Source organism: Cuculus canorus, chromosome 1, assembly GCF_017976375.1.
Source record: "Cuculus canorus isolate bCucCan1 chromosome 1, bCucCan1.pri, whole genome shotgun sequence".
In the NCBI taxonomy this organism is placed as follows: domain Eukaryota; kingdom Metazoa; phylum Chordata; class Aves; order Cuculiformes; family Cuculidae; genus Cuculus; species Cuculus canorus.
In genome coordinates, this window is record NC_071401.1 from 163,275,659 (window position 1) to 163,302,131 (window position 26,473).

Below are 26,473 nucleotides of genomic sequence, written 5' to 3' on the forward strand. Positions count from 1 at the left end.
TGTGGAAAGCAAAAGGTAACAATGACACGTGGGGAACAAGCCCTTGAAGAATGAATCATGTAAAAAATACAATGTATAGATCATGAAGAAATCAACACTATTTCAAAATTATCAGCTAAATTGATTGTCCACAAAGGCAGAAAATATTGAAAATATAATGAACAAATTTTGAAATTATAGACAACAAAAAAAATACATATAGTCTCATGAAGAATAGGGAAATCTGTAGCACTATGTCATGATTGCATTACTTCTGATATTGTAGTTACATTTTGGAAACAGTAATAGCTCAAGTGTTTCCCATTTCAGTTGTTTGTGCATTTTCAATCCATATCTGCATGGAATAATTGAGGACTGAATTAATGTAGCACCCAGAGATGTCAAGACCAAGTAATGTCTGCATTTGACTTCAGCTTATTAACTTTGTCTTAGTAATCCAATGCTATGTATCTATAATCAAATGGCTCATTAAATTGGCACACCTGTATGTCAGAGAGCTAACCCTAGGAAACCAAAAGAATATTTGGCAATGAATGATGAAACAATTGAATACAATTTATGTATAGAAAGCAATCATTCGCCATAGTCATTTCATGGTTTTGTGATATGCTGTTTTAAACAATCCTCATGTTAGTGCTGAGGAGGGAGCTGTCAGCACCCACTGCCTTCACTGTATCTTTTCAGCTTCCATTTCCAAGCCACTATCATCCCACTCTTCCATGAAGATGCACGGCTCTGAAAAAAACCCTTGTGAGCCTCAGAAAAGTAAGCTGTCATTTTTCCACAACCTAAGCACTAAACCCTGTTTCTGTTCATAGACAGCAGAGATGTGATTAGCCTGAATGCTGGATATAGCAACTAGCTCTCCAGATACCCTCTCCTTTCTCGCCCTTGCAGAATTCAAATTAATATTTATTTTAACTAGTTGCAGTGACTATGTTTTAACTATTGCCATTTTCACTGAGATTAGGTTTAGATGTCACAGCCATCATGTTCTGAAACTATGTAGTCTGAAAATGCACTCTATGCTTCCAAGAGTTTATACTGTAAATGGACAAATAAGTATTACACTGTAAAATTGACCTTTCACGTAATTACAAGTAACATTATAGTAAAAATATGATTATACAGCACATGATGTCTCTTGTACGCACATGACATTTCATGTGCCCAGTTTTTTGCCTAATCACAAGTTGAAGGCATCTGTCATTACAGCTACTTTTCTTCCTGCAAGGAATTCCTGCTTGTGGATATAGAACCATGGAAAATGCTTGTCCCAGCCAGCAACTGTGCAATGGGCCTCCAGTTTCTGATTGGCACTCTCTCCTCCCCAGGAAAACGTCTGGTAGTAAAATAAATGTGTTTGTGCAGTGGTGACTATTTGTCACTGTAGGACCTGACACAGGCATTAAAGCATCTGCCATTTAGAACTGAGTCTCATAACTGCCCAACATGAGAGCTGTAATGAAATCCTACCTTACCATGTTGAACTAGAGAAGTCTGTTTAGTTAGCAAGGTTGCACCTCTCAGATACTAACAGGTTTGTAACTGATATGAACACTAAAGTCCATATCCAATCAAAGGAAAACAGCAATAATTTGGAACAGCTATACAGCCACGGCCTCTGTGAACAAGAATTTTTAAATCTTCCCCTACAAACACTGTAAAATTATACAAAGTGGTGTTTTTCAGATTTCTGCCTTTCTGGCTTCCTACCTCCAGAGCATGTACTACCATTCACTACTCCACTTGTTAAACTTGCGATTGAGGGATGGGTGCTCCCACATGCTTCTAAATTCTGTGAAATAGCACGTACTTATAGACAAGCACTAGCATGAACACTACACACACTTCCTCTAGTTGGTTCCTAAATCACCGGTGAGAGTGCATGTGACAATGTGGATATTCAAATAATACCATTTCCTTGGACAAGCAGAATTCGAATAGGGTCAAGTAAATGACAGAGTGTAGGTAAGCAAAATTCAACTGGCAGTTTAACACATATAAATGCAAATCAAGAATTAAAGCTAGTCTGTTGCACTTGCAGATCTCTGTAAAATTCAGACATTTTAAGGCAAGAAGAGATAATAGGGTTCAGCTAAGAACTGCTCCCACATACCACAAACCATGAAGTTCTATATGTTCTGTTCCAGTAGCAGGAATTATTCTTCCATGAATGTAGGCAAAGTTCTTTTGCTTAAATTTCCCATAGGTCATTTCCAGCACAATAAATGTTCATCCCCCTGAGAGTGTCCACTGCCTAGACTCTCGAGAAAATTCATGGAAAATGTCACATCTCTGTTCACCAAACATCATCTAATAAATTATAGATTCTGGGATTGATACATGTTCTTCACCAGATTACTGATCTTTTGCGCACCAACTTTCTCCTTACAGTTTCAACATTTCTCAGCTGTTTCAAATATCTCTGAAAAATAAAGATATCTCAATCATTCCTATCTGCTTAAAATTTCCTTCTGAAGGGAACAGAAAAATGAAGTGTTTTACTCACTTTAGCTTTTGCCATCCTTGGCATAATATAGTATTTCAGCAGCAAATTCTATAGCGCAGCAACATGTCAAGGTTTCCTCCAGTTCTTCACAATGGACTGTGACTGTGAGTACATCGGTAGATAACAAAGGTGCATCAGGAGCAGATCTGTAGAAAAAAGGCAGTGCAGAAGACCAGCATCCACTTCACAGTTCAGGATGCCTTCCAGCTCTGTTTCACCAAAACAGAACCCCGATGACGCACTCGGAGAGCATCCTGCACCAAAGTATCAAAAGTGCCATAACTGGGGACTATTCAGAGATTTACTCCACAAGGGCATTCCTGACAAACTAAAATGAGAACATCCCAGGTGAGTATTTGAGCACAACTCTTGACACATGAGGAGGAATGGCAGGCAATTATCCCTCTAATAGCTTATACTGGTATATTAACTATGTAACATATAGGTTACAAGTGACAACAAAACACAGTCGTTAACACCTATCCCCAGATGCTGTCACCTACCCTTTCCTGAATGCACTACCACACTCAGATGAAAAGGTCCTTTGAGGGAATCGGAGTTGACAGAGAACAGGACTGGAGTAAAAGCATAGACCTTTTCTGTAGCAGACAGGTACTCTAAGTGTTTCCCTTGATACTGTAAGGAGGACAGTGTATGGCTTTTTTCTGTTGAGAAATTACATGAAAAATGCTAACATTTTAAAAGCATGTGTTATTTTTTCTGTGAAAAACGACATGTTAGAAACACCAGTAGAAGATACCAAGTCAAATGTTGGAGAGATTTCAGAAACTTGGTGAAATGCAAGTTTTGAAGAACATAAACTGTTCAAAAAAGACAGAAGTAAAAGTAGAGCAGCATTATATACTAGCAATAAAATATGTTGAAAGGGAAATTTTTGAGCTCAGAAAGATACTGTTAGAACATGAGTTAAAAAAGTAGGGGGAAAAAAGGACAGCGGGAATGCTAACAGAAAAACTATTGTATCTGAAGGACAAACTCTCAGAACCCAGTATGCCCATGATTGGGCCTACATGAATAGCTTAGGCTCCAGAAATCTGCAAGAAGTGGAACCATTACCTAGTAGCCAATGTATCTCAAATCAAGGAGGGTATTATATGAGTAGAATAGGGCTGTAACAAAGTCAGGCTGAAAATTTCAGCTTTACCTAGGTGCCCTTTCAGAGTGCCAAACAGGAGCGGGTATGCCTGATCCCCACTGATTACCAACGCCACTGCTAAAAAACGTCAAAGAGATCAAAGATTAAAGATCAAAGATACACAATGTCTATGGCTGGCAGAATCTTGAGGATAGTGAAGGAGAAAAAGGAGGTATTGGGAGTGGTATGCAGTGCTATGTGAGTCCTATATGACCAAATATTTCTCTTTAATTCTGGACTGAACTTAAACCATAAGGTGTCAAAGGTGATCTAACAGTTACACAATTACATGGAAAGGTTTATGTGAAGAAGTGACTTTGGAGGAATCAAAGTTTGGGAGACCAGCTGTGAAATAAAATGCAGTCTACATTTCTGGGACTGGGTCATCCTGACCACTTGCTGAACTTACCACCCACTGACTTAGTGAAATACTTCTTTGGTAGGATAATAGATGAAATACAGTACATCTCATATGTTACTCGTTTAAATATACCAAAAGCACATTTTAGTAAAGTACCACAGTATTCTGGTGGAAGCAGTAACAATTGAATAAAGAACTGGCTTCACAGACTGAGAATGAGTTTTTCTGTAAGGGACTATCAAGCTGACTAAAGTTACAAATGGAGTTCCACAGTGATCTGCCTTCCAATTCCATGTGCCGTTGTTCTTGCTTGCATACTTTTAATTTCTCTTTTGTCTTTGTGCTTGTATCTAACATGATCTGCAATGCAAGGAACGAAGAGAAAAAAGACCAGCACCAAATTTTGAATCACATACTTGATCCACTTTTGTAATGGAGAACATCACTGAGGACATTTTGTTGAAATGTGCTGGAGCTGCTTGCTAGTTTTGTTGTGTTCACCATGGAGCTGGAATGGGAGATGCGGTGCGATGGCTACAGAAAAATTCAAGTTGCTTACATGGTGGCAGAATTAGCCAACTTCATTCAAATTAAAATTCAATTACACTTGATAAGCATTTCACTCATTAAAGGGCTAACTGTGCTGCCCCCATGTTGCTCTGAGGAATCAAATTTGTTTACTCCAGCACTAAGCAGTGGGAAGAAAAAAACTTCTTATTTTGTTTCCTGTTTTTTTTTTAAAAAATCTGTTGACAGAAGGGGCATCTGACTCTTAAACTTCCATTTTCCTGTCTCCCTATGTCCAGTTAAAACTTCGAAAGGACAACAACAATTTGGTAATTATATTTCTCTCCTAAATTGTTTTCAATTTTGCGCCTTACCAGTAGATTGATCTCTTCTCTGTCTTGTCCAAACATTCCCAGAGCAGTTGTGAAGAAACTAGAGATTAAAAGAAATAATTACTGTGGTAAATATGAAGATGTTTTAAATAATCAGCAGACTATTTGTTTTATTTTATTTTTTATTGTTACCATCATTAAAGGTATAGGCCAAACATCCCTGTGGGACTCCAAAGCATGTACTGCCAAGGGGTGGCTCCTTCCTCAGTAGTCAGCGAATTATATGAGAAATACCAGAGATGGGTAAAGGTCAGCATTATACCCCTTTTTAAAGACAGAAAATTAAATCACAGGGAAATTAAGTGACTGATAAAGATCAAACAGAAAGCAAGTTGCAAAGCATGGAAACTGAGAAACCATCTTACATTCAGCTAACTGCAAGACTACCCATTCTTTAATCCGAAGAGGAAAAAAACCTCAATGCAGTAATATTAATATCAAAACTAGTTTCACTGAGAATAGTTTTAATTTCTCTGTCTCATCCAAACCTGGATATTGCTCTGCCTTACTAAAGCAGAAATAAGACCCATTCCAACAACGCTGATGTGGTCAAAACAAATCACTACTACTCTTTAAGATTTTTGTACTCTGAAAAAAAAATTGGTTTGCAATCAGTTTTGGAGAAACAGTTTGGTCAATGATCAATTTCACTGTAACTTTTAGGAACTGAAGAAAAATGTCAGAGTTCCCTTCTGAAAGAAGGGAAGGTACAGGCACCGGTGAGAGACACTGTGGTATTCCAAGAGTTTTATCTACTCTTCATATAGTATTGTTAATTCTATAAAGAAAAAGTACACGTGTATGTCTGTATACACATGTATACACATGTACAGACATACATACATATTCATATACACACATGTATATATAAACAAAGAGAAGTTACATGGGATTTAAGGAAGATGAGGCGGTCCAGGGAAAGAGGCATACAGGTCATTTTCCCATGCCTTCCCTTTCTCGATGTACAAGAAGCCTATACATGATGTGACATGATTACAGTATACGCTAACAGGGAATGATCACGAGCTCGCATTGCTGTCTCAGTGGCTCGGAAGCTCTATATACCTTTCCAGGCCCAAGGGATTAAACTGCAGTTACACCAGATGCCAGGGCTTTGCTTGCCCTAAGCATCAAGGACAGAGGCTGTCCGGAGAGCCCCACCAGGCTGTAACCCAGTTACCTGGAATCACTCCTGTCATCCCATGGGCAACATGGGAAAGTTCAAATTAAAAGACCAAACCGAGGTACAATAACCATGAGCGCTTCCACACTGCAGCAAAGCTCTGCCTTGGCAACCTTCCCCCTGTGCCTGGAGGGACAGTGAGCTTGGCTCCTAACCTTGGGCTGGCCCGAGTGGCTTTGTTCACAGGAATGGCATGCTTCGATGTGGTGAGGATAGCAGGGGCTTCTTCTGAAAGTATTAACCAGTCTGTTCGGAGAGTGATGGCTGCCTTTGAAATCTCTCCTTGTAGATCTATCCTTAGCAGGGATGGGAGGCCAGGGGTGAGGGCTGGGCTGGGGAAGGGCTCCCTCTTTGTCCTCTAGCCACTTCCGACCCCCCCTTCACATCACTCTACGGCACCCCGGCATTTCAGGGCAGAAGTTGGGCTGTAATTTTTCTTTTCTTTTCTTTTCTTTTCTTTTCTTTTCTTTTCTTTTCTTTTCTTTTCTTTTCTTTTCTTTTCTTTTCTTTTTTTTTTAATTTGAGTCCCTCATGTCGCCTCCCCCCCCCCTTCCTCTAAATAGGAGATGTTCTCAGGACAGCGCCCAGGAGACTGGCTGGAATCAGTTTTGGAGGGTGATGCACCGCGACAGCTAAAAGTTGGATAGGGTTTCAGCTGCTCCTATATAAAGCAAGGGAGGACTTATGTCACCGCACTAATTAAATTCCATCTGGGTTGTTCCTCGGGGTGTTTTTGAGCCCGCCACCCAACTCAAGCCGGCAGAGAGGCCAAGGGACAAGCATGATGATGGACCTTTTTGAAACTGGCTCCTATTTCTTCTACTTGGACGGGGAGAATGGAGCCTTGCAGCAGCTGGAGATGGCAGAGGGGTCCCCACTGTACCCAGGCAGCGACGGCACCTTGTCCCCGTGTCAGGACCAAATGCCACCAGAGGCCGGCAGCGACAGCAGCGGCGAGGAGCATGTGCTGGCCCCCCCGGGGCTGCAGCCCCCCCACTGCCCCGGCCAGTGTTTGATCTGGGCTTGTAAAACTTGCAAGAGAAAGTCGGCCCCCACGGACAGACGGAAAGCAGCCACCCTGCGGGAGAGGAGGAGGCTGAAGAAGATCAACGAAGCCTTCGAGGCTCTGAAAAGGAGGACTGTGGCCAACCCCAACCAGAGGCTGCCCAAGGTGGAGATCCTGAGGAGCGCCATCAGCTACATCGAGAGGCTGCAGGACCTCTTGCACAGGCTGGATCAGCAGGAGAAAATGCAGGAGATCGGGGGGGACCCCTTCAGCTTCAGCCCCAAGCCGGGCAATGTAAGCACTGCCGCTTGATTCCTCCCGCCACCCGGCTGCGAAACCGCCCCCTCCCCTCCTCCTCGTCACGGCTCCGCGGCGGCCAGGCCGGAGGGGGAGCGGCGGGGAGCGAGGGCTCCTCGCTAACCCCCCGCCCCCTCCCCGCCTGCCCCCTCCGCCGCGTGTGCCGCAGATCCCCGCTTCGGACCTGCTGAGCACCTGCGGCTCCGAGTGGAGAAGCGCTTCGGACCATTCCCGGGCCCTGGGAGCCAGCCCCAAGGAAGGTAACTCGCACCGCGCCCGCCCACCTCCCTGCTCGGCCGAGCCACCGCGCTCCTTCCCTCGCCCCGACGGTCGCAGCCCTGATGGTCTCGTCCCTAACGGGTGCAGTCCCCGATGGTCGCAGTTCCCAATGGTCTCAGTCCTCGATGGTCACAGTCCCCGGTGGTCACAGTCCTCAGTGGTCCAGGTCCTCAGTAGTCGCAGTTCCCAATGGTCGCAGTTCCCAATGGTCCCCAGTGGTAGCGGTCCCCGATGGTCACAGTCCCCAGTGATCACAGTCCCCTATGGTCGCAGTCCCCAACGGTCCCATCTCTAATGGGCACAATCCCCACTGTTCACGGTCCCCAATAGACACAGTTCCCAGTGGTCACAGCCCTCAATGGTCACAGTCCCTGAAGGTCTCAGGCCCCGATGATAGCGATCCCCAATGGTCGCGGTTCCCAATGGTCACAGTCCTCAATGGTCGCAGTCCCCAGTGGTCGCATCCCAAATGATCGCAGCCCCCGGTGGTCACAGTCCTCGATGTTCACAGTCCCCGATGGTGGCAGTCCCCGGCGGTCGCATCCAGGAGGACCGCAGCCCCCGCTCTCTCCCGCTCGGGGTCGCGGCGAGGAGGTTTTCTCTTTAATGGCTTTTTTCTCGTTGAGCAGGAGGCCCCATCGCGGAGTCGTCGGCCACCAGCAGCCTCCGCTGTCTCTCCTCCATAGTGGACAGCATTTCTTCCGACGAGCCCAAACTGCCCAGCGCCGAGGAGGTGGTGGAGAAATAAATGCGGTTGCTCTGGTAGTAACGGGGATGGAGCCCCCACCCCCTTCCCTCTAAACTCAGTAATGAAGCAAATTAACACAGTGGAAAGCCCAGGCAGAGGCCTTGCTAAGGTCGAGTCAAGGCACAGCTATCCCAAAGAAAACGGCCCTCATCGACTCGAACCAAACAGACTTTCCCTTTTTTCTTTCCTCTTTTTTTTTTCCTCCTGAGTTTTGTTTTCTATAAATTGTGTAGCGTTGACCACCCCCCTTCTTTTTTCGTGTGTGTGTTTTTTTTGTTTTGATTTGTTTTGTTTTGTTTTGTTCTGTTTTGTTCTGGGTATTTTTGTGGTTGCTGTTTTTTGGGGGGTTTTTTGGTTTTTTGTTTTTGTTTTTTTTTAATTTAAGATACTTACCTGTATACCGGTGAAACGCTTTGTCTAAGACTCACCGGGAACTTCATTCCTGTCTGAGTGAAGCTGTGGCTGCATTTCGCGTCAGTCGTATTTAAAGGGTTCCCGTCTCGTTTCGTTCCTGTAAATAATTTTAGTACTGTCTTTTCTTTTGTAAACATAACAAAGATATATTTAAATGGTGGAATGTGATATTGTATATAAGAACAGACGGATTTCTTGGGTTGTAAAATAAAGCTCTTTGTGTTACAGTGTTTCTCCCCACTCGTAATTAAATATTGACCCGATCCCGGAGTTTAAACCCGCCGCTGACTCCAGCCCTGAAGAGTCAGAAGTGTAGCCGAGTTGCGACCAGTTCGACTGGAGGCAGGACTCAGGACAGATTATTCCTTCGTTTTCTCCCCTAAGGAGGTCTCTCCTGATTCGGGCAGTGTTCATTACCCTCTCCAGGGAAGCCGTGCGGGCAAGGGACGGGTGTGGAACCCTCGTCCTCCCTGCAAAGCGGTGCTGTTCTCCCCAGAATGTCCGAGGGTAACAGGCAGGGGCGCTTCTTCGCCTTCGTCTCGCACATAGCGGGTGAGCTTAGCAAAGGGAAAGCGCAAAGAGCCCTCCCGGTCCCTGAGAAGAGAGGGGCTCCGTGCGTCTCATCTTTTCCTCTCGGTACAGTGGACATTTTCTGCTGCAAAATTGACGGGTCCGCTGTCCTTAAGGGGCAGGAAAAGGCTCCCTTAGGAGGTGAAGGTTCTTCCCAGGAAAGGGAAAGTTCTTGCTAAGCTCGAGCCTGAGGGAAAAGAGAAAGGGGTCCCTCAGGGAGGAAGGAGTTAAGCGGCCGAAAGGGGGGCTGGGGGACGTGTGGGGAACAACATATGAAGCCTTTCACTCAGTGAGGTAAAAAAACAGAGCCCCTCAGAGGATGGAGCTGCTCGCAGTCGGAGCGTTACGGTTGGTAACAGATCGTTTATCCCCCGGGAAGGGGCGACCACCAGGGAACGGCGCTTTGTGTCTCTCGCGCACAGACGGGGCTCTCCAGCGAGCTGGCAAAGGCGAACGGGACCCTGCTGCAACTCTGCCGGCGGGCGCTCTCCTCCTGTAGCTTTAACCCGTGCTGTAGTTTTTTATTGGCTTTTTTGTTTGTTTTTTTGAAGGGTCACAGCCGCTTTCTGGAAGGTCTCATCATTCCAGGCCGACACCGGGAAGGTGCCGTCCTTCCTTCCTTTTTGTTCTACGCGGCCAGCCTGTTTTTTTTAAAAAAAACAGTTAAGTACCCGTTCTAATTGCTCTTTAATGAGATACTCCGTTGTAAGGAGCAATTGCTGCGGCACAGTGCGGTGGGTACGTAACGAAAGGAGAGTTTCCCACTTTTTCTCGTTTCATATATGCTGCTTTGCCTCCAGGAACTCTCGGGCGCTTCGTAAAGCGGCGCTTCGGGAAGGGAGGGTTTCTGTACGCAATCCCTGCATTTTAGCGAAAGAGCGAAGATGTCCCAGATTGTTCCTGTAGGGAAGGAACTTTGCTCAGCAACGGAGTATTTCAGATCGGGTTAGCACCTCCTTGCCTTACTTAATAATTTGTCCCGATACTCGCCGGGTCAGGGGGAAGGTTTACGCTGATAACGCGTGGTGCGGTACAGACCGAACCCGTGGGACCCGCTTTCGGCAGCAGAGCAGGGGCGGTGTTGAAGCACCCCCCAAGACAGCAAGGTCACCCCAACACCCGGCCACGCAGCCCAGCGTTGACCCGGTAGAACCCCCCATGGCAGGATCTCCTCCAGCAGCAGGGTAACCTGAGCGATTGTTTGGAATAAGTTTGCCTAAAGGAGCGGGTTTTTTAATTAAATAAAGAAAAAAACCTCCCGAAGAGACTCTCCGTGACCTCCGCGGCTGCGGTTGGCTTGCCGGGCTTCCCGGCGAAGTTCTCAGGGTGTTTGCAATTAAAACGTTTGTGTTTTATATTAATAACGATAATCTTTACCTAAGGCACAAGCCAAAACAAACAGGGCCCTGGAATCACAAAATCAAAGCGTAATGACTCGGTAAGGACAGAAGTTTAATCAAGTCTTTTTCCGGAGGGGTCAAGCACAAAGTCATCAAAGTTTGCCCATGAATGCAAGTGCCCCCTCCAGCTCCCTCCTTTATTTAACAATAGCGGGCTGAAGCGCTGCTCCAGGGAAGTTAAACATTGGCCTCCCTCGCTTCTACCTGCTCCTCCGAAGCCGTGAGCCACCTGCTCGGTCCCGCGGGGTGCGGGAGCGGGGCGGGATGCCCGGCGAGGGACGGCACAGCCGCCCTCCGGGGATGCGGGAGCTGGGGAGAGACGGCAAAACACCGGTGCCTTGTCACCGCTCTCCCCTGAAGTGACGCAATCGAGTGTTTAAAGTCTATTTTTATTTATTTATTGTGCGTATTTTATCTTGCCTCCGTAAAACCGCCGGCAGCTCGGAAAGGCTGGGGGACAGTGGGCTCAGCTTATCTCCTGCGGTCGAAGGCAAAGCGGGCTGGAGTCCACCCAGCATCTACCTTCACGGTGAAAATCCCTACGTGGATCGCTGCTGCTTTGGGGAACCCATACGATTTTTTCCAGAGCTTCCACCCTTCTCTGGAGAAAGAGCTTGAGAAATTAGGAGTGGGGGGCAGGGGAAAGAGGAGGCTGAATAATTGAACCATGTGCTCGCTGGGACGTCCCTCGGATAGCAGGAACTAGCGACTTTTCCCAGTCCCGAGGATGCTAAAAACGCCCTCGCGTCCCTTTGATCTCTCCTGGGAGTCCCAGGGTGCCAGCAGAGGCCAATGCCTTCTTCAGCTGTCTTCTATACAAATCCCTCTGGCAGGTACTAATGTGTTTACTTAGGTGCGCAGGGTTCCCAGCGCTCGGGGGAACCAAACGCTTCTCACACGGCTGGAAGAGCCTGGATCCACCAGCCCAAGCGGGAAGCAGTTTTGCTCGGCACCCACCACTGCCGCGTCCCTCATGTCAGCCGCACGCACCATTAAATAAAACACAGCCCTAAATTAACGCTCTTGGCTGGTGGTTCTTGTACCGCACCGGGGCCTCGGCGTGCGCTCCGGGGAAACCCCGCGGGGCTTCGCGGATACGCTGCGGGAGCTCCGGCAAGAGCCGGGCACGACGGGGCGGGCTCAAGCGGGCCCCAGACTTGTGGTTTCGGAATTTCTCTGCTTAAATAGAAAGGTATAGGGCTTGGGAAAGGATTGCACACTCTGGAAATGGTCCCCGAATAGAACTGAATCCCTCTAGAAAGAGGAGCGGCTCGGCAATTGCCAGGGAGCGGGGAGGGTTGGGGTGAGGACCAGCATTTAAAGAAGTCCTTACACTTTCACCGTTTCCTCCCTGTCCGTCTCGAAGAGCAGACACTGTCTGGTGCTCAGGCTGTTCCCGCTTTCCGGACTTGAGTCTCCCTTCTCCTGAAATGCGGCACTTATCCCCCCACCCCCCTCGGCCCCCGCCCCCATCAGCCTCATTAGCCAACTTGTAGTTTATGTTTTCTCTCCTCTTTCTTCAGTTCCAATCCCCTACTGCACTTTCGCAAATTTGTTTTGAGATCACTTTACCAGAGGACCCGGGACCCTTAAAGGATACTAATTACAGATGGTTTTCCTTTCTGAGTGACAGGCTGTTCCATCCCTTCTTCCCCTTCCCCAAAATTTTCAAGGGAAAAGGAAACAAGTTTTCCTAGGTCCTCAAAGACTTTTGGGAAAGGGCACTTTTTTTTAAACAACCCGAGCCCCGCTGGATTAGGAATTAAAGCTGCGAGCCAAAGCTCTGCGTGCCCAGAGAGAGGACCGCGGGGGTTGGCATTGTGCACCGGGAGACCCAGAGTGCATGCTTGGAGAGAAACCATTGAAAGGTGATCAGAACTGCAACCGGCACTTTAAAGATCAAGTTTATTTGTGCAGAAAGCATCAATCTGTAAACAGGTCTATTTTAGCCAGCGCAAAGGTGGTAAATCAAATTATGTTTGTGTGTCTACGTGTGTGTGCACTGCACAGCCCAGTGAAGAGTTCAAGTTACTGCCGAGCAAAGCCCCTTCTGACGGTCGGTTTCTTAGGAAAACAATAGGGAACTGCCCTGTTTCAGATGTGGCCCAACTCAACAACAACCTGCAGCTCGGAGCGGCAGGAGCCTGAAATTCTGAGCTTTCCCATTTCTGTAACTTTACTCCTTTATCAGCTTTCGGCTTTTCCTACAGTATTCATTTCAAAGGGGGCTCCCCCAGTTTATGGCCCCAAATAAACCGAAGCGGTGCAGATGTAGCCTTCCCCAGCCTTTAGACAACTACGCATTCCCTCGTAAGGAAAAAAAGAATGTGTACTGTGCATGTTTTCTTCAGGAAAATAATTAGCCTGAGTGTGGAAACCCTCCTGTTTGGGACACACACACACGAAAGGGAGCAGCCAGGGTCTCTCCAGCCCCTGCCCCAACACCTCTCCGCCTGGCCCGGCCGGCTGGGAAGGTTTTCCCGGCGTGTGCCCTTGTGCAAGGCACCTCTCCAAGGAGGTGTTCCTACACGCCTTGCTCACTCCCAGAGCGGCTCCTTGGGACAAACGGCTCGCCATGCCCTCCGCATTACCTCTTCCTGAAGAGGGGCCAAGTGAAGACGCCTTTTATTCCTGGGCCACAGACCGTCTCCGTAGCGTCTGAGCCGCTGCTAGGTCACTCGCTTTCCATTTGAGTTAACCTAGGTCACATAATTTTATTCCCAAGTTCCTTTGCCTTCTCATACTAATAAATAAATGCGTTTAAATAAATGCATAGAAATCAAATTTAAATAAATAAATATATATAAAATTCCTTTGCCTTCTCATAATATTTTTCCCGACTACAAAAGCCACCTGGATGAAACCAAAGGATTCCTGCGCGTTAGCGAATGCCTGTTAAATGGCTTCATTACCACTCTAATGACCCTTGCACCGCTCCGCTCAGCTACTGCTGCGGCTGGAGCTCTGCAAAGCTTTTGTCCCCGGCTTGTGTAAAGTTACTTAGGGATTGCGGGGTTAGAAATTTTACACTTCCAGGAGGGGTTTGTTGCGCTGGCAGCTGGGACGCATCTGTAACGGTACAAGTTTGGCTGAAAGCAGAAAATTAGCAAGCCCGAGGCACTGCTCGACTGTTGTGTCTCTAGCAGAGCCAGGTCACACGAGTAGGAGAAAGAATGGGAAGGAGATTTGTTTCGGAGCAAACACATACGCTTTTCTTTTGTGAGTACCTTTCCCTGTGTCCCGATTCGACAGCACTAAAATCTGGGTTTCTCCCTTCCTCGTCTCTCCTTGCCGCATGTAGCTGTGCATCGCTGTGCATTTTTTGTCCTCCAGTTTGTAAATGTAAACCGCTGGTGACACAGCTTTAACTATAGGACAAAGCGCCCCCCCCCCCCCAAAAAAAAAAAAAAATAAACGGACAAATCTTGATTCTGAAGAAGAAGCATAAATTGTTTCAGGTTGGACCTGGACCACGGGCTGTGGGCGATAAAGATGCGCAACTAGACACTGAGGTGTGTGTGTGGGGGGCCCTCTCTCCTCGTGGGGAGAGCCGGTGTCCCTCCTGCTCCAGCGTGTGATGGGAGATGGGGACGTAGAGGCGAGGAATGGCTCTGTAGGCAATGTCAGCAGTTCCTGCTCGTCCACTGCCCCTCTTCTTTCTCTTTCCATACCAAAACTGCAAATTCCCAGACTTGGTTTAAACTTCTGAGATGTCGCAACAAATTCTGGGGAGGTCGTTGCTTAGACTAAGTGCCCAAGCTCTCCAAAGGAGGGGCGCGGAGCAAATTGTCTCCTGGGGACTGGAGGGGGCTTGCCCAGACAGCCCCCGGCAGGGGATGTGGTGGGATATGCTAATAAAGACCGGCCGCTGCGGACCAGCCTCCCTTTACATAGTGTATATAAGGGCCCCCCGCATCAGCCAGAGGACACTTGGTCTCAGGTCGCTAATTAGTGAGGGAATTGCCCCAGCGCGTTCCTCGCCGAGAGCCGGTGGCTGCTGCCCCACACCGACGGCTCCGCTGCAGGGATGGAGGTGATGGACAGGTGCCAGTTCTCCCCCTCCGAGCTCTTCTACGACAGCTCCTGCCTCTCCTCCCCGGAGGGCGATTTCCCCGAGGATTTCGAGCCCAGGGACCTGCCTCCCTTCGGCGCCCACGAGCCCTCCGAGCCCTCCGAGGAAGAGGAGCATGTCCGAGCTCCCACCGGCCACCACCAGGCCGGCCACTGCCTCATGTGGGCTTGCAAAGCCTGCAAGAGAAAATCCACCACCATGGACCGGCGGAAGGCGGCCACCATGAGGGAGAGGAGGAGGCTGAAGAAAGTGAACCAGGCGTTCGAGACCCTGAAAAGATGCACCACCGCCAACCCCAACCAAAGGCTCCCCAAAGTAGAGATCCTGAGAAACGCCATCAGATACATCGAGAGCCTTCAGGAGCTCTTGAGGGAACAGGTCGAAAACTACTATCATCTGCCGGGGCAGAGCTGCTCCGAACCGACCAGCCCCACCTCCAGCTGCTCCGACGGGATGGTAAGAGAGGGGCAGGAGCCGTGGGGCTGCGGGGACCCCAGAATGCCCGCGGGCAGGTCCCCCCTCACCTCAGCCTCGCGGGGACGTGTCCCACGGGGCTGGGACGGGCCGAGCGCAGCCGGACACTGGGAAAAGGCGGATGCTTTGGGCTAAATCGGGCCTTTTCTCCGATTTGGCTCTGAGCACGCACACACCCTTACTCGGAAGGCACGGGGGGACGCTGCCGGGGCCATCCAGCAAAGCGCCTCGGACCCGGGGACTCGCCTCCACCCCTCCCCAGCAACCGGGGAAGGGGGCAAGGGAACGCGCTGCCTGGCGGCAGTCTGGCCGGGGAGCTGCTGCTCTGCTGTCCCGCGGGCTTTAATGCGCTTCGGGTGCGGGAGGGGCGTCCCGCCGGCACTCGCCGCTCGCTGTCTTGCAGGCTGACTGCGGCAGCCCCGCCTGGGCGGCGAGAGGCAGCGGCTTCGACGCCGTCTACTGCTCCGAGGGGGCGCACGGTAAGCGGGGGTGGGGAGGAAGCGCGGGCGGGGGGGCTCCGGGGGAGGGATCCCGCTGGGAACGGGGTGCCCATCACCGTCCCATCGCAGGGTACGCCTCCGAGCAGAGCAGCGCCCTGTCCAGCCTCGACTGCCTCTCAAGCATCGTGGACCGCCTCTCCCCGGCGCAGGAGCCGGGGCTGCCCCTCCGCGACGCCGACTCCCTCTCGCCCAGCGCCAGCATCGACTCGGGGCCGGGCACGCCCGGCACGACACCGCCCCGGAGGACCTACCAGGCGCTATGAGGGGCTCTGGGGGGGCAGCATCTCCCCCAGCCGCCGCCCCCCTCGCCCAGCCAGGGCCCCTCGGGCGAGACGGGAGGCCCGGCCGCCTCCCCCGGGATGGGGCAGCGCGCCCCGGCCCCGGGACACACGCACTGCCCCGGACTCCCCGCTGCAAATAAAGCCTGCTGTAAGAGCTGTCTGGCGTGCTCCTTCTTTCAAGTGCATTCCCCGGTACTGGGAGGGACGGCGAGACCCGGGTGCCCGGTGCCCGCCAACATCTCCAGTGCCTGAATCCTGTGTTCGGTTCTGGGCCCTTCGCTACAAGGAGGATGTTGAGGCTCAGGAGTGTGTCCAGAGAAGAGCAACGAAGCTGGTGAGGGGGCTGGAGAACAAGTCTTACGAGGAGCGGCTGAGAGAGCTGGGGTTGTTTAGCCTGGAGAAGAGGAGGCTGAGGGGAGACCTTATTGCTCTCTACAACTACCTGAAAGGAGGTTGTGGAGAGGAGGGAGCTGGCCTCTTCTCCCAAGTGACAGAGGACAGGACAAGGGGGAATGGCCTTAAGCTGTGCCAGGGGAGTTTCAGGCTGGATATCGGGAATAAATTTTCACAGCGAGGGTCACTGGGCACTGGCAGAGGCTGCCCAGGGAGGGGGTTGAGTCGCCATCCCTGGAGGTGTTTAACAGACGGGTAGGTGAGGTGTGCAGAGACGTGGTTTAGTGGCAGATAGGAGTAGTTGGACTCGATGATCCAAGAGGTCTTTTCCATCCTGGTGATTCTATGATTCTATGATCTTGTGCTCAGTCCCAGTGCAGCCTCGGTCACCTCTGGCTCCATCCTGCCTGGGGACCTGTCACGGTGGTCCTGGGTCGAGAGAAGGACTGGCTTGCCAGGCTGGGACCTTGCTTCTCACATTAGCAGTGGGGTTATTAAGATATAGCTCATGGAGGAACAAAAATGCAGAGGGTCAAATTCTCCCTCCATTCCTGCCCTGCCGTGGGCAGTTTCCTTTATTTTCTGCAAGAGTAAGAGTAGTATTTCGTGACCATCTTCCTTTGTTTTCTCCCCCTCTTCCCCAGCAAAGCCCCGAAGGCCTTGTTTCTTTCCCTGGGTATGAAGGCTGAACATGTATTCCAGGATCTGGCCCTAAAGCTGCACGGAGACTCTGCTCTGTAAAACAACTGCATGTTCTAGCTCTGATACCCCTTTGGGAAATTTTACCCTCAGTAGCTCTCGGTGCTCTGGCAGAGACAAATTTAGTGAAGTTGGTAAGAACAAACCACAAGTATCTCTTTCAACATTCACAAGGTACATTTCACAATATTCAGAAAGCAATATGGGTCTGCTTGCTCCTAGTGACTTCAGTCCTACCAGCCACGATGAAAATTCATTACTCTATTTACATTGGTCTAGAAATAGCCAGGTCAAGTCTTCACAAGTTTCAGAGTTAACAAGTTTTTCCTTCCAGGCACTAAATGTCTTTCTACTGTGAAAAATTTCAAGCTCTTTGGACTGCTCTAGTTGTAATCCAAAACTTTTCTAGCTCCCTCCCACCAAAGGAAAAAAAAAAAAAGACAAGATGAGGAGAGATGGGTTCCTTCAGTGCATCAAAAAATGTCTCCTATGCAAGAGTCTGAGTGGGAAGGGACATGCACCTCACAAGCATGAGATAAGGACGTATTTGCCATTTGTGTTTATGTTGTTAGCACGGGGTGGCCAAGGGCCTGGGAGTGCTGTTTGACGCCTGATTAACCTTTCACTCAAACCCAGCCCAGTTTAGTCGTGTCACCAGAAGTTACAGCCTGACGGCTCTTTGGCAGCATCTCTGAACTGAGGATGGAGGAAGCCTAGCTTAGGGGTAGCCCCATCCTTGCAGCATACTGAGGGGCTGCATCCTCCATGAAGGGTTGCAGAGAAAGTGAGGTGGCACCTACCTGCCTGAGTTCCTCAGCTGGGCAGCCGGCAGCCGTGCCTCTGACACTGGGCAAGGCCAGCCTCACCCCTCATGTGTGGCTTCCTTCAAAAATCACTTTCTGCCCTTGCTGTGTAACCTTTAGGTAAGTTGGTTTTTATTTTCCTGCAGAGTAATTGAGGAGGAGCCTTTTCCAGAATGTGCTTTCTGTGTGTGTAGATATATCCCAAATAATCATCGAGCAGAAAAAGTGGCCTGAAAACCTTGGACTGAGGTCATGTAGAGGTACTGTACACTGTTGTCATTACATGCTTCAGGAATATGCAAGTTTCTTAGTTCAAACGGTCTGTCTGGGTTTACAGGTGAATGATTCCTGAGCCTTCTGTTCATAGAAACCCTTATGCAAGCTCTTTAACAGCACTGGGTTTGTTCATGATTTCTCACCTATTGCTGCAGCGCTTGCTCCTCTCAAGCGAAATACTATCCCAAGGATACTGCTTATGGCCAGTGCAGATCATTTTAATGATGTTTTAAAATGAGCTAAGCGGGAGAACTTCAGTGTTTCGCTCTGCACTGCGCTGACCTTGGCAAGCGATCTCCGGTGAAGTATGCACAGTAACACTAGCAAATCACATGTTGGTAATGTATACCTCTCTTTGGCTGGCAGACATTTTAAGAGTTGCAAAAAGGTCAATACTTCTGAGAAGCAGCTTTTTGGAGAGTGAGGAGAAGTATTCCGTCTGTGAGATGTTTGTCCACAGCCTCCTCAGTTCAGCTAGGCTAGATTACAGGCTGAGGGCTTTGTTATACACACCAAGAATACAAACTCTTTATTACAGGACACCTGTAAACAAAGCTCCTGTGAACCAAAATGTGGTGTAACCCTTGGAAGGAGTGGTAGTTAGCACCATGAAACCATGTTTAGCCTGTGGATTGGAAAAAGTGTGTAAAAACCTGCTGTCTTGGGAGATACGCTGTTGTGGTCAGATTTTGCATATTCAGTAACAAGTGGAACTAAAAACAAGATTTATATTCTGTGTGAATCGTGTTCAGTTAAGGAAGGCTGTGCCCACAATTACATGAAAAGATGATGGTCTAGAAAACCTAGAAAATCTCAGTACATTTCTCTCGAGTCCTACTATTTTCCTGAGTGCTGCAGGCTCCTGATGGCATGCGCTGATCTTGCAGACAGGCAGGTGAGCGATGCCGCATAGTGTCAGAATAATGTAACACAGAAGCTGCAAGTTTTCTCACCTACTCACTGCAATGAAGGGCATAATTCTGTGCAATTATGAAAATAAATTTTTTATTTTAATTTTACCCCCAAAATTATGCTTTCTCAGCTCATATTCTGACTGAGGATGTGCTTTTTGTGTGTTTACGAAGAGCCTCTTGTATTTTTTACCTTTCATTAAAAACCAAACAGAGATTTTCAGTGAAATACATGTTGTAAACTCAGATCAAAAGGCTACATAGTAAACATAGAAACCAAGCAAGGACCTCTTAAATAAGGAAAGTTTTTACTCAGGGAAGTAAGAAATCTAATATACAGTTTGCAAAACAAATTTCATTACAATGTTTTTAGACAGTTATAGCTTTTTATAAAGCAGATCATTTGCATTTGTTTATAGTCTCCAAGTACGAGAAAGCTTGTTTGCTCTGTGTTTGTACTTCTGAGTTGCTTGTGTGGAAAACAGCTCGTTTTCCCTGTAGGAAGAGATCAACCCTTTTCTTCTCCTGTGGTAAACCCTAAAAGTGATACACTTTCAGTAATCCATTCTCGGAGGATGAAGGGGGTCTTAATTCATACTGTTTGTCAAAATATGCCTAGGAACATCCCAAATTCATGGCTGAATTTTTTGGGGAAATTCAGCATCATCAACTCCCCAGCTCAGTGTGCGCATCAGGAGCCATCAGACTTAGCCACAGCAGGCAGCTGACTTTGTCCCACCCAGATCTGCTCCCTTTCCCTCTCCTTCTCTGCAAAGACCCTCGACTCGCTCATCACTTCTCCTTGCTGACCTCAGCTGGACCGCTAGGTCCCACAGGAGGATCCACAGCTGGCCAGCCAATGACTGCTGACCTTTGGCAGGCTCTGCACAGAGAATAAGCCTTACAGCTGGCCACAACTGCTTTCCTGGCAACTATAGACCTAATGAGCCTGGCCAGCTGGAGACTGGGCTGGGATCCTGCTGGATAATTTGGCCCTGTGTGAAGGATGGAGGAGTTCACCCTAACCGTGGAGTGGGCAAGCAGTGCACATATCTGTATGCTGCCCTGGGGCATCAGGGTCAGGATCCTCCTGCAGCCAACTGGATTAGTGGAATGAGTAAAAAAGACTTCAGAGACCTTTTTCATATGCTTTATTTAAGTTTTCTCTTGACTATTATCTTAGACTTCTCTAGTGGCCTTCTTTGCTCTCACTACATCTCATACTGCTCCCTCCATTCAGTCCAAGAGATAAACCCATCCACCACCCCAGGAATGGATTGAGGGAGTTACTCTCATTCCCAAACACAGTGTGATATATTTTCTTTTTATTTGGCAGGTTCCCCAGCTGCCTTCCTCCAGGAGCTTATGCATTCTGGATGCTCACGGACTTCATGCCAAACCCATTGTACTGCAGAGTTCAGCTACTTTCTCAAAGGTCTTGTGCTTTCTGCTCCCCAGACCACCTGATAGGCACCATATAGTCCTGGAGTCTGGCTTTGTTTTGAGCTTTTAGTAACATTTATGGACTGCCTGACAATCTGCTGGAAGATGTTGCTGGCTGTGATGCCAGAGGCACTGCTCAGCTGTGCTTGAGGGTGATAGTGGGCATGATATATGAGGGTCAGCAAGTCCAGTGAGAAATCAGAGAAGTAGTTCTGTGTCTGCATTAAGTTAAGTATGTTTGAATCTGATACTCTCAGAGAGTCCTTCAGAACAAGAATATCAGCAGAGGAATGAATGTGTGGTTATTCTCTTTATTTCTCTGATCTTCTGTGAATATATGCTTTTGAACAGATATTATTTTTTGCTTTAAAAATCCATGTAACATGTACACTAAGTGAAAATCAAATCCTTAAAAAAAAAGTCCTAAAAGCTTTAGCTCTGTTTGGGTCTTTTTCTGAAGTGCCAAATCCTGCCACTGGCAGTAGGACACAGCTACCTAGCTGGGACTTGGGAACTCAGCAAATGTTTGGCTGTACTGTAAAACTCAGGCTGATGTGCCTATAATACTTTATAGGGAGCCAAACTGTGGATTAAATCACGTTTGAATTGTCTATTGCCTTTAATTTTTTGATTCCACATAATTCATTAAGTTAATAGATTAAAAACTCCTTAATGAATGGTGAGCAAACAATGGCTGTAACTTCAATGATACCTGTGTATAGCTCAGTGCAAGGGCCTCATTAGCAGATGCACCACTGCTCCAGCATAGAGGTTCATTTTTTTTGTAAACGGAAGTACTTTAATCTGCTGAAAACTCCTTTTGTTCCTCTCATTTCCATGTATGCAGGATGTTGTGGGTTTCTTTTATGTTTTTTTACATCATAAAAAAATACTAGATTTTTTTGTTTGGTTTTCTCTCTGCCTTGTGATGCTTAGAAGAAACAGAAAGACAAACAGTATTCCTATTTTGAAAAGTATTTATCTCTGCAATTGTTCTTTTGGAACATCTTCAAATTGAGCTACTAGTGCAACTCTGAATCTCTCTGCCTGAGTGCTTTGGAAAATAGAGGAGGAAATATCTCTGCTGTCCATGATGAAGGTGCACCCAAAGCATATATCCGAAATCCCTTCCTCAAATTTAAGGTTTACTGTAGACTTGTGGTGAACACCTTTATAGACACTAGAGGACACTTCATAATTTTTTTTTTTAGATTTAATTGAATTATCTCAGTGACTCATGAAAGTAGGTTAAAACCAGTAAAACTCCTCAGAGATGGCTGGAGTAGCGTCATTCAGGCATCTGGGAGGTGGGTACCTTTGTTTTGGTCCTTGCTGTCATGATTGTCTCTTCATTGGATAATATCAAGTGATTATTAGGAACAGACCACCACATGGTTTAGGGAGTGTTAGGAATGGTTGGACTCGATGATCCAGTGGGTCCTTTCCAACCTGGTGATTCTGTGATTCTGTGATTCCCTTCTCTCCTGGGTATATGCCTGTTAAAGGCTGTTGTTCTGGTCCTATGACTCCAATGTTTCATTAAAGTTGTCTCAAGTAAGCAGTTAGAAGTCCTTCAGGCTTCTTTTCCTCAGGTATGTATAATGCTGTGAACTCCTAAACATGTAGGCAAAGTGTTTATGCTGCAAAGCTTCCACAAATGAGTGAGCACCATCCTCTTGGGCACCTGCAGGACCTCGGCGGTAAAGACTTGAGCAGCACCTAAATAGTAAGATTTGAGCTCATAGTCCCTGCATGATTAAATGGGAACATTTTGGGCCTCATCCTGAGTTTAAGTATCCACCCTCATCTTCCTTGCAAACTTTGTGAGACTGTCTATCTGGTCACAGTGTAGTGCAGGTGTTTGTTCCTGTCATGCAACTGGCCAAGGAGGACACATCCCATGCAGGTGTCTCATGCAGTGGGTAAGGGGACACCCCAGTAATCTGAAGCTCTTTGATTGCTGGAAATAAGGGTGTCTTAATACCCAGTCTAGGGGAAAGTGACAGTTGGGAAATTGGGAATTCCCTTTGGAAGATGCTAGTGTCAGGAAAAAGGGCTCCTGATGAAGCTGGAAAGGTAAGCACTGAAAGTTGGGAGGGCAGTTGTCTCATGATTGTAAATACAGCTACTCAGTAGGGAGCAAAGGGATGGTGGCTCTGAGCAACTGGGAAAAAGTTTAGCAACTCTAAAATCCCCCGTGCTGAGCATGAAGTAGAGGAGAAAGCAAGTAAACAAGGGGTGAGACAGCTGTATCCTACCAGTGCCTGAAATGCACATTTTTCACAGGGTACAAATTTCTCACATGTTTATCTCCTGGGCAAAATATAAAAATGACAGAAGTTTGAAATGTGAAACTTGTTATTTCTAAACTTCCTAATAGGCAGGACTGTGAAAGCTCCTTTTAGAAAAGCGCTCATGAAATTGGACTTCTCAAGCAGAATTGGTCTGCTCTGAGGGGTGTCCTGACCATGTCTGCCTCCCAAAACCCATGCCCCCACCTCTCTCATTTCTGTGGAGAATAAAGACTGAGAAAAAAGAAAGTAGTATGTATATACTATATATGTATATGTATATATGGTGTATAGTCTTGCTTTAATACATCATTTCAGAAATACCATACTTTCTTACACTTCTGTTTATAAAATGAATAGTCCTATTTTGATTGCTGCTTTTTATTCTCATTATTTTCCATCTACCAAAAGTTTTATTTTTTTATAAACAATGCACTTGGTTACGTGAATAAGTTTGAATGCCATTTTGGTTTAGTATGTATGGAAACAAATCTTTATCTTCATGTAAAGTGTCTTTTAATCAGAAATAACATGTTAGAAATTACGGCTAGACAGCTAAGTTTATTCCTGACTCAACTCTGCCGAAACCCGTGGAGTTTCACCAGGGACAGCTTTGGACCAGAGGGCCTAGAATATAGTTACAATATATTCATTTTCTCATGCCTCAGAAATGGACTGTTTATGTGCCAAGCTGTAAAGTGATATTCATGACGACTGAAGCCTGAACAACATTAAAATATCCAGATCCTCTGCTTCAAATCCTCTGGTATCTGAAACTGTTCCTGTCCTTTCAAAAGGAGGGGGCTACTGCTGCTGAGGGTAAACAAGGGCAGAGGCACAGCTTTAGTACTCGTGTTGGAATAAGGACTGGCCTAGCTAATACTGAGGTTTAACTGCAGCGAGCCTATGTCTAAGGTGCTGCTCCAGCCCTGAAGGCTGCCCAATGCCTGCTCAACCAGCTCTTCCTTCCTGTTCCTCTGGCAGCATCTTCCCAAGTTGAGCCTTTCAGCTCAGCAATCCTTGGGAAATTTGCTGTGCCGTCCCCCAAACATCCCTTTTGAGAGGAATTTTTCTTTAAATGAAAAGTGCTGTGGAAAATTGTTTTTTATTGCAATTATGATGGATCCAGTGGTTCATAGAGCTTGCAGTGTGCTTGAGAGCCAGGGCTCACACTGTTCACACACTGTGGAATAACAAGTACAACCATGTTTTCTGTTTTATTTGGCCATGATTTCCAGGACTAGGAGCTTGAAATTACACTCACAATAACTGCAGTGATTTTTCAGTGGCCTTGGATACAAACCAGCTCTTACTGAATACCAAGATAGGTAGTAAGTGCAGGGAATTCTTGAATTCTCTTGCTCTGGAGCCTAATTTTTTTTTTTTTTTTTTATATTTTGCCCATGTGTGTATTTTAAAGTAGAGCACAGTCAGAGGGAGAATTTTGCTGAGCATATGATAAAACCATTCACGTTTTAAAATCAAATTTTAGAATCGTTAGAAAGAAGTCTCTGTGTTTAGGTTCTTAGTGTTAAGATGCATCCAAGTTTATTTTTACATCCTTTTAAACCAGTGGAAATACACTGGCATTTCCACTGAAAACGGTGCAAATGCATAGGCATACGTGCATACATATGCAAGCTTTAGCAAGTTTAAGGTTTGAAAATAGAGATGAGGAGGTCCTTTTTATGATTTGAGGGAAGGAAGAAAAACAGCAGGTAAGTGTTACCAGATTATTTATGTGAGATGACATAGGACTAATTTCTTTGGAGACAGGTCATCTTATGCTTGACTGAGACTTCAACCCCCAATTAATTTTTATTGTATATAATCCTGGTATGTCAGATGTAGAAGTCCATAGTGTTTCTGGCAAAGCCTTTCCACAGTAGCTTTAATATCATATTGCTGCAGGCAATTGTTTTGGAAAGCTCATGATCTTTGCTAGAGAACTTATAAGCTCGTGACAGACAAAGCTCTGCAAGGATTCTGTATCTTTTATGTATCTGAGGAGCTTTGTTCAGTTCTGATCCTGAAGGTCACTTGGTCAAAAGCTGTGAGCAACACCTACAACTCTTCTTCCTCCAATGTGTCTGTATTTTATGAATGCTTTTAAGTTCCTGTTTTTTTTTTCCTTCCAGAAAAAGAGAAAAGCATTTTACAACCCAGGTGAAAATGTGGGTTGTCTGAGAACTACCTGCATTGTAAGAATTAGAGCAGCAGATGAGCATTGCTCCAACATTAAACATTTCTGTGGCTTAGATGAGCCTTCCATCACACACAACCTGAAGTTATTGAACTATTCCACACAACAAAATATTCCCTGCTGTTGCCCTGTAGTGAATGCACAACTGGGATGGGAATTTCAAGCTGTAGCATTTCAGTCTTCTTGGAATATGCCTGCACTGCCTTTTAAAACACCCCAAGAGACCTGCAACATCCAATACATAATATCCTGTGGGTCAGCTCAGTCCCAAGCCAGTGGGCTCCACTCCAAGGACTGTGCACAGTTGGGTTTTCTGCCTGGATAATCCAAAATTTTCTGATGGTTGTGCACACTTGGGCAGGACTTGGCCAGGTCCTGAGCTGATATCAGTGCTGTTCTGTGTGGCAGATGGGCAGATCTGGGCTCCAGTTTAGAGCTGGAAGTGGGGAGAAGAGCTTCTGGATTAATTTTGACACTGTAGTTCTCCCACTGCAATTAAATGAAATGAATCAATCTGTAAGAGAATAGGAAAAAAATAATCCGTATCCATATTGAAAGCATATGCTGTAGATTCCAGCCAAATGTGTCTCAAATAGCTGTAGCCTGAAAACTGCAGTTTATAAGCATAACACCGATCCAGCAGAAAGGATAATGCACCAATACTTATAAAACTAGAAATGATTCAGTGGCACCCAGACATAAGGGTACTATAATCTATTTTCTTTTGGCCTGAATAGAATTGCCGACCTCCAAATGATGCCCTACGCCTGTGTAGGTTTCACTCCCTCTGGCTTTTCCCTCTGCTACAGCTGAGGCCCCGATGGGTGCAGGAATTCAAAGCTGAAGAATCTTTTTTTCCAGTGGGATTATTCTTTTTATAAAGCTCTGTGTGTGTACTGGAAAAGCAATTTATTTTGTCGCTAGCATGAGATAAAGCATCATTATGCTGCTCAGCTGTCACTGGGGAGTATTTGGAAATGGTAAATCTATTTTGGGCCCAGGAGTAGTTCTAATCATGGCAAAAATCTTTCTAGTCCAAAAAAATAAATTAGGAAGTGCAGGAAAAAGTCTGATTTTTGTTTTTCTTCAAAAGTTCTGAAATTTAAGGTGCGGATTTTATGAAGACTGTAGGATCTTTTTAAAATCCTATTTCTTTAAAAAGTTGCAGTGCAGAATTTTAAATATATGACTTAGAAAAAAAATGTCAACTGTACTATTTAAAGCACTGAAATCTATAGGAGTTAGGCACTTTTGAGAATCCTATGGCAGGGGAAAGCTCGAATTCTCCGGTGGGATTAGGTG

The 26,473-nt window shown here is 46.8% G+C and overlaps 2 protein-coding genes across 2 annotated transcripts; both read left to right on the forward strand.

The window, feature by feature from the left end:
• Nucleotides 1–6,800: 6,800 nt before the first annotated feature.
• MYF6 (myogenic factor 6) lies at nt 6,801–9,076 on the forward strand. Its single transcript, XM_009563034.2, has 3 exons — nt 6,801–7,411; nt 7,584–7,674; nt 8,323–9,076. The coding sequence occupies exons 1-3, from the start codon at nt 6,893–6,895 to the stop codon at nt 8,439–8,441; spliced, it is 729 nt and encodes a 242-aa protein (XP_009561329.2). The 5' UTR covers nt 6,801–6,892; the 3' UTR covers nt 8,442–9,076.
• A 5,423-nt stretch (nt 9,077–14,499) lies between these two features.
• MYF5 (myogenic factor 5) lies at nt 14,500–16,375 on the forward strand. The gene is made up of 3 exons (XM_054085362.1): nt 14,500–15,353; nt 15,775–15,850; nt 15,941–16,375. The coding sequence occupies exons 1-3, from the start codon at nt 14,853–14,855 to the stop codon at nt 16,132–16,134; spliced, it is 771 nt and encodes a 256-aa protein (XP_053941337.1). The 5' UTR covers nt 14,500–14,852; the 3' UTR covers nt 16,135–16,375.
• Nucleotides 16,376–26,473: the final 10,098 nt, after the last annotated feature.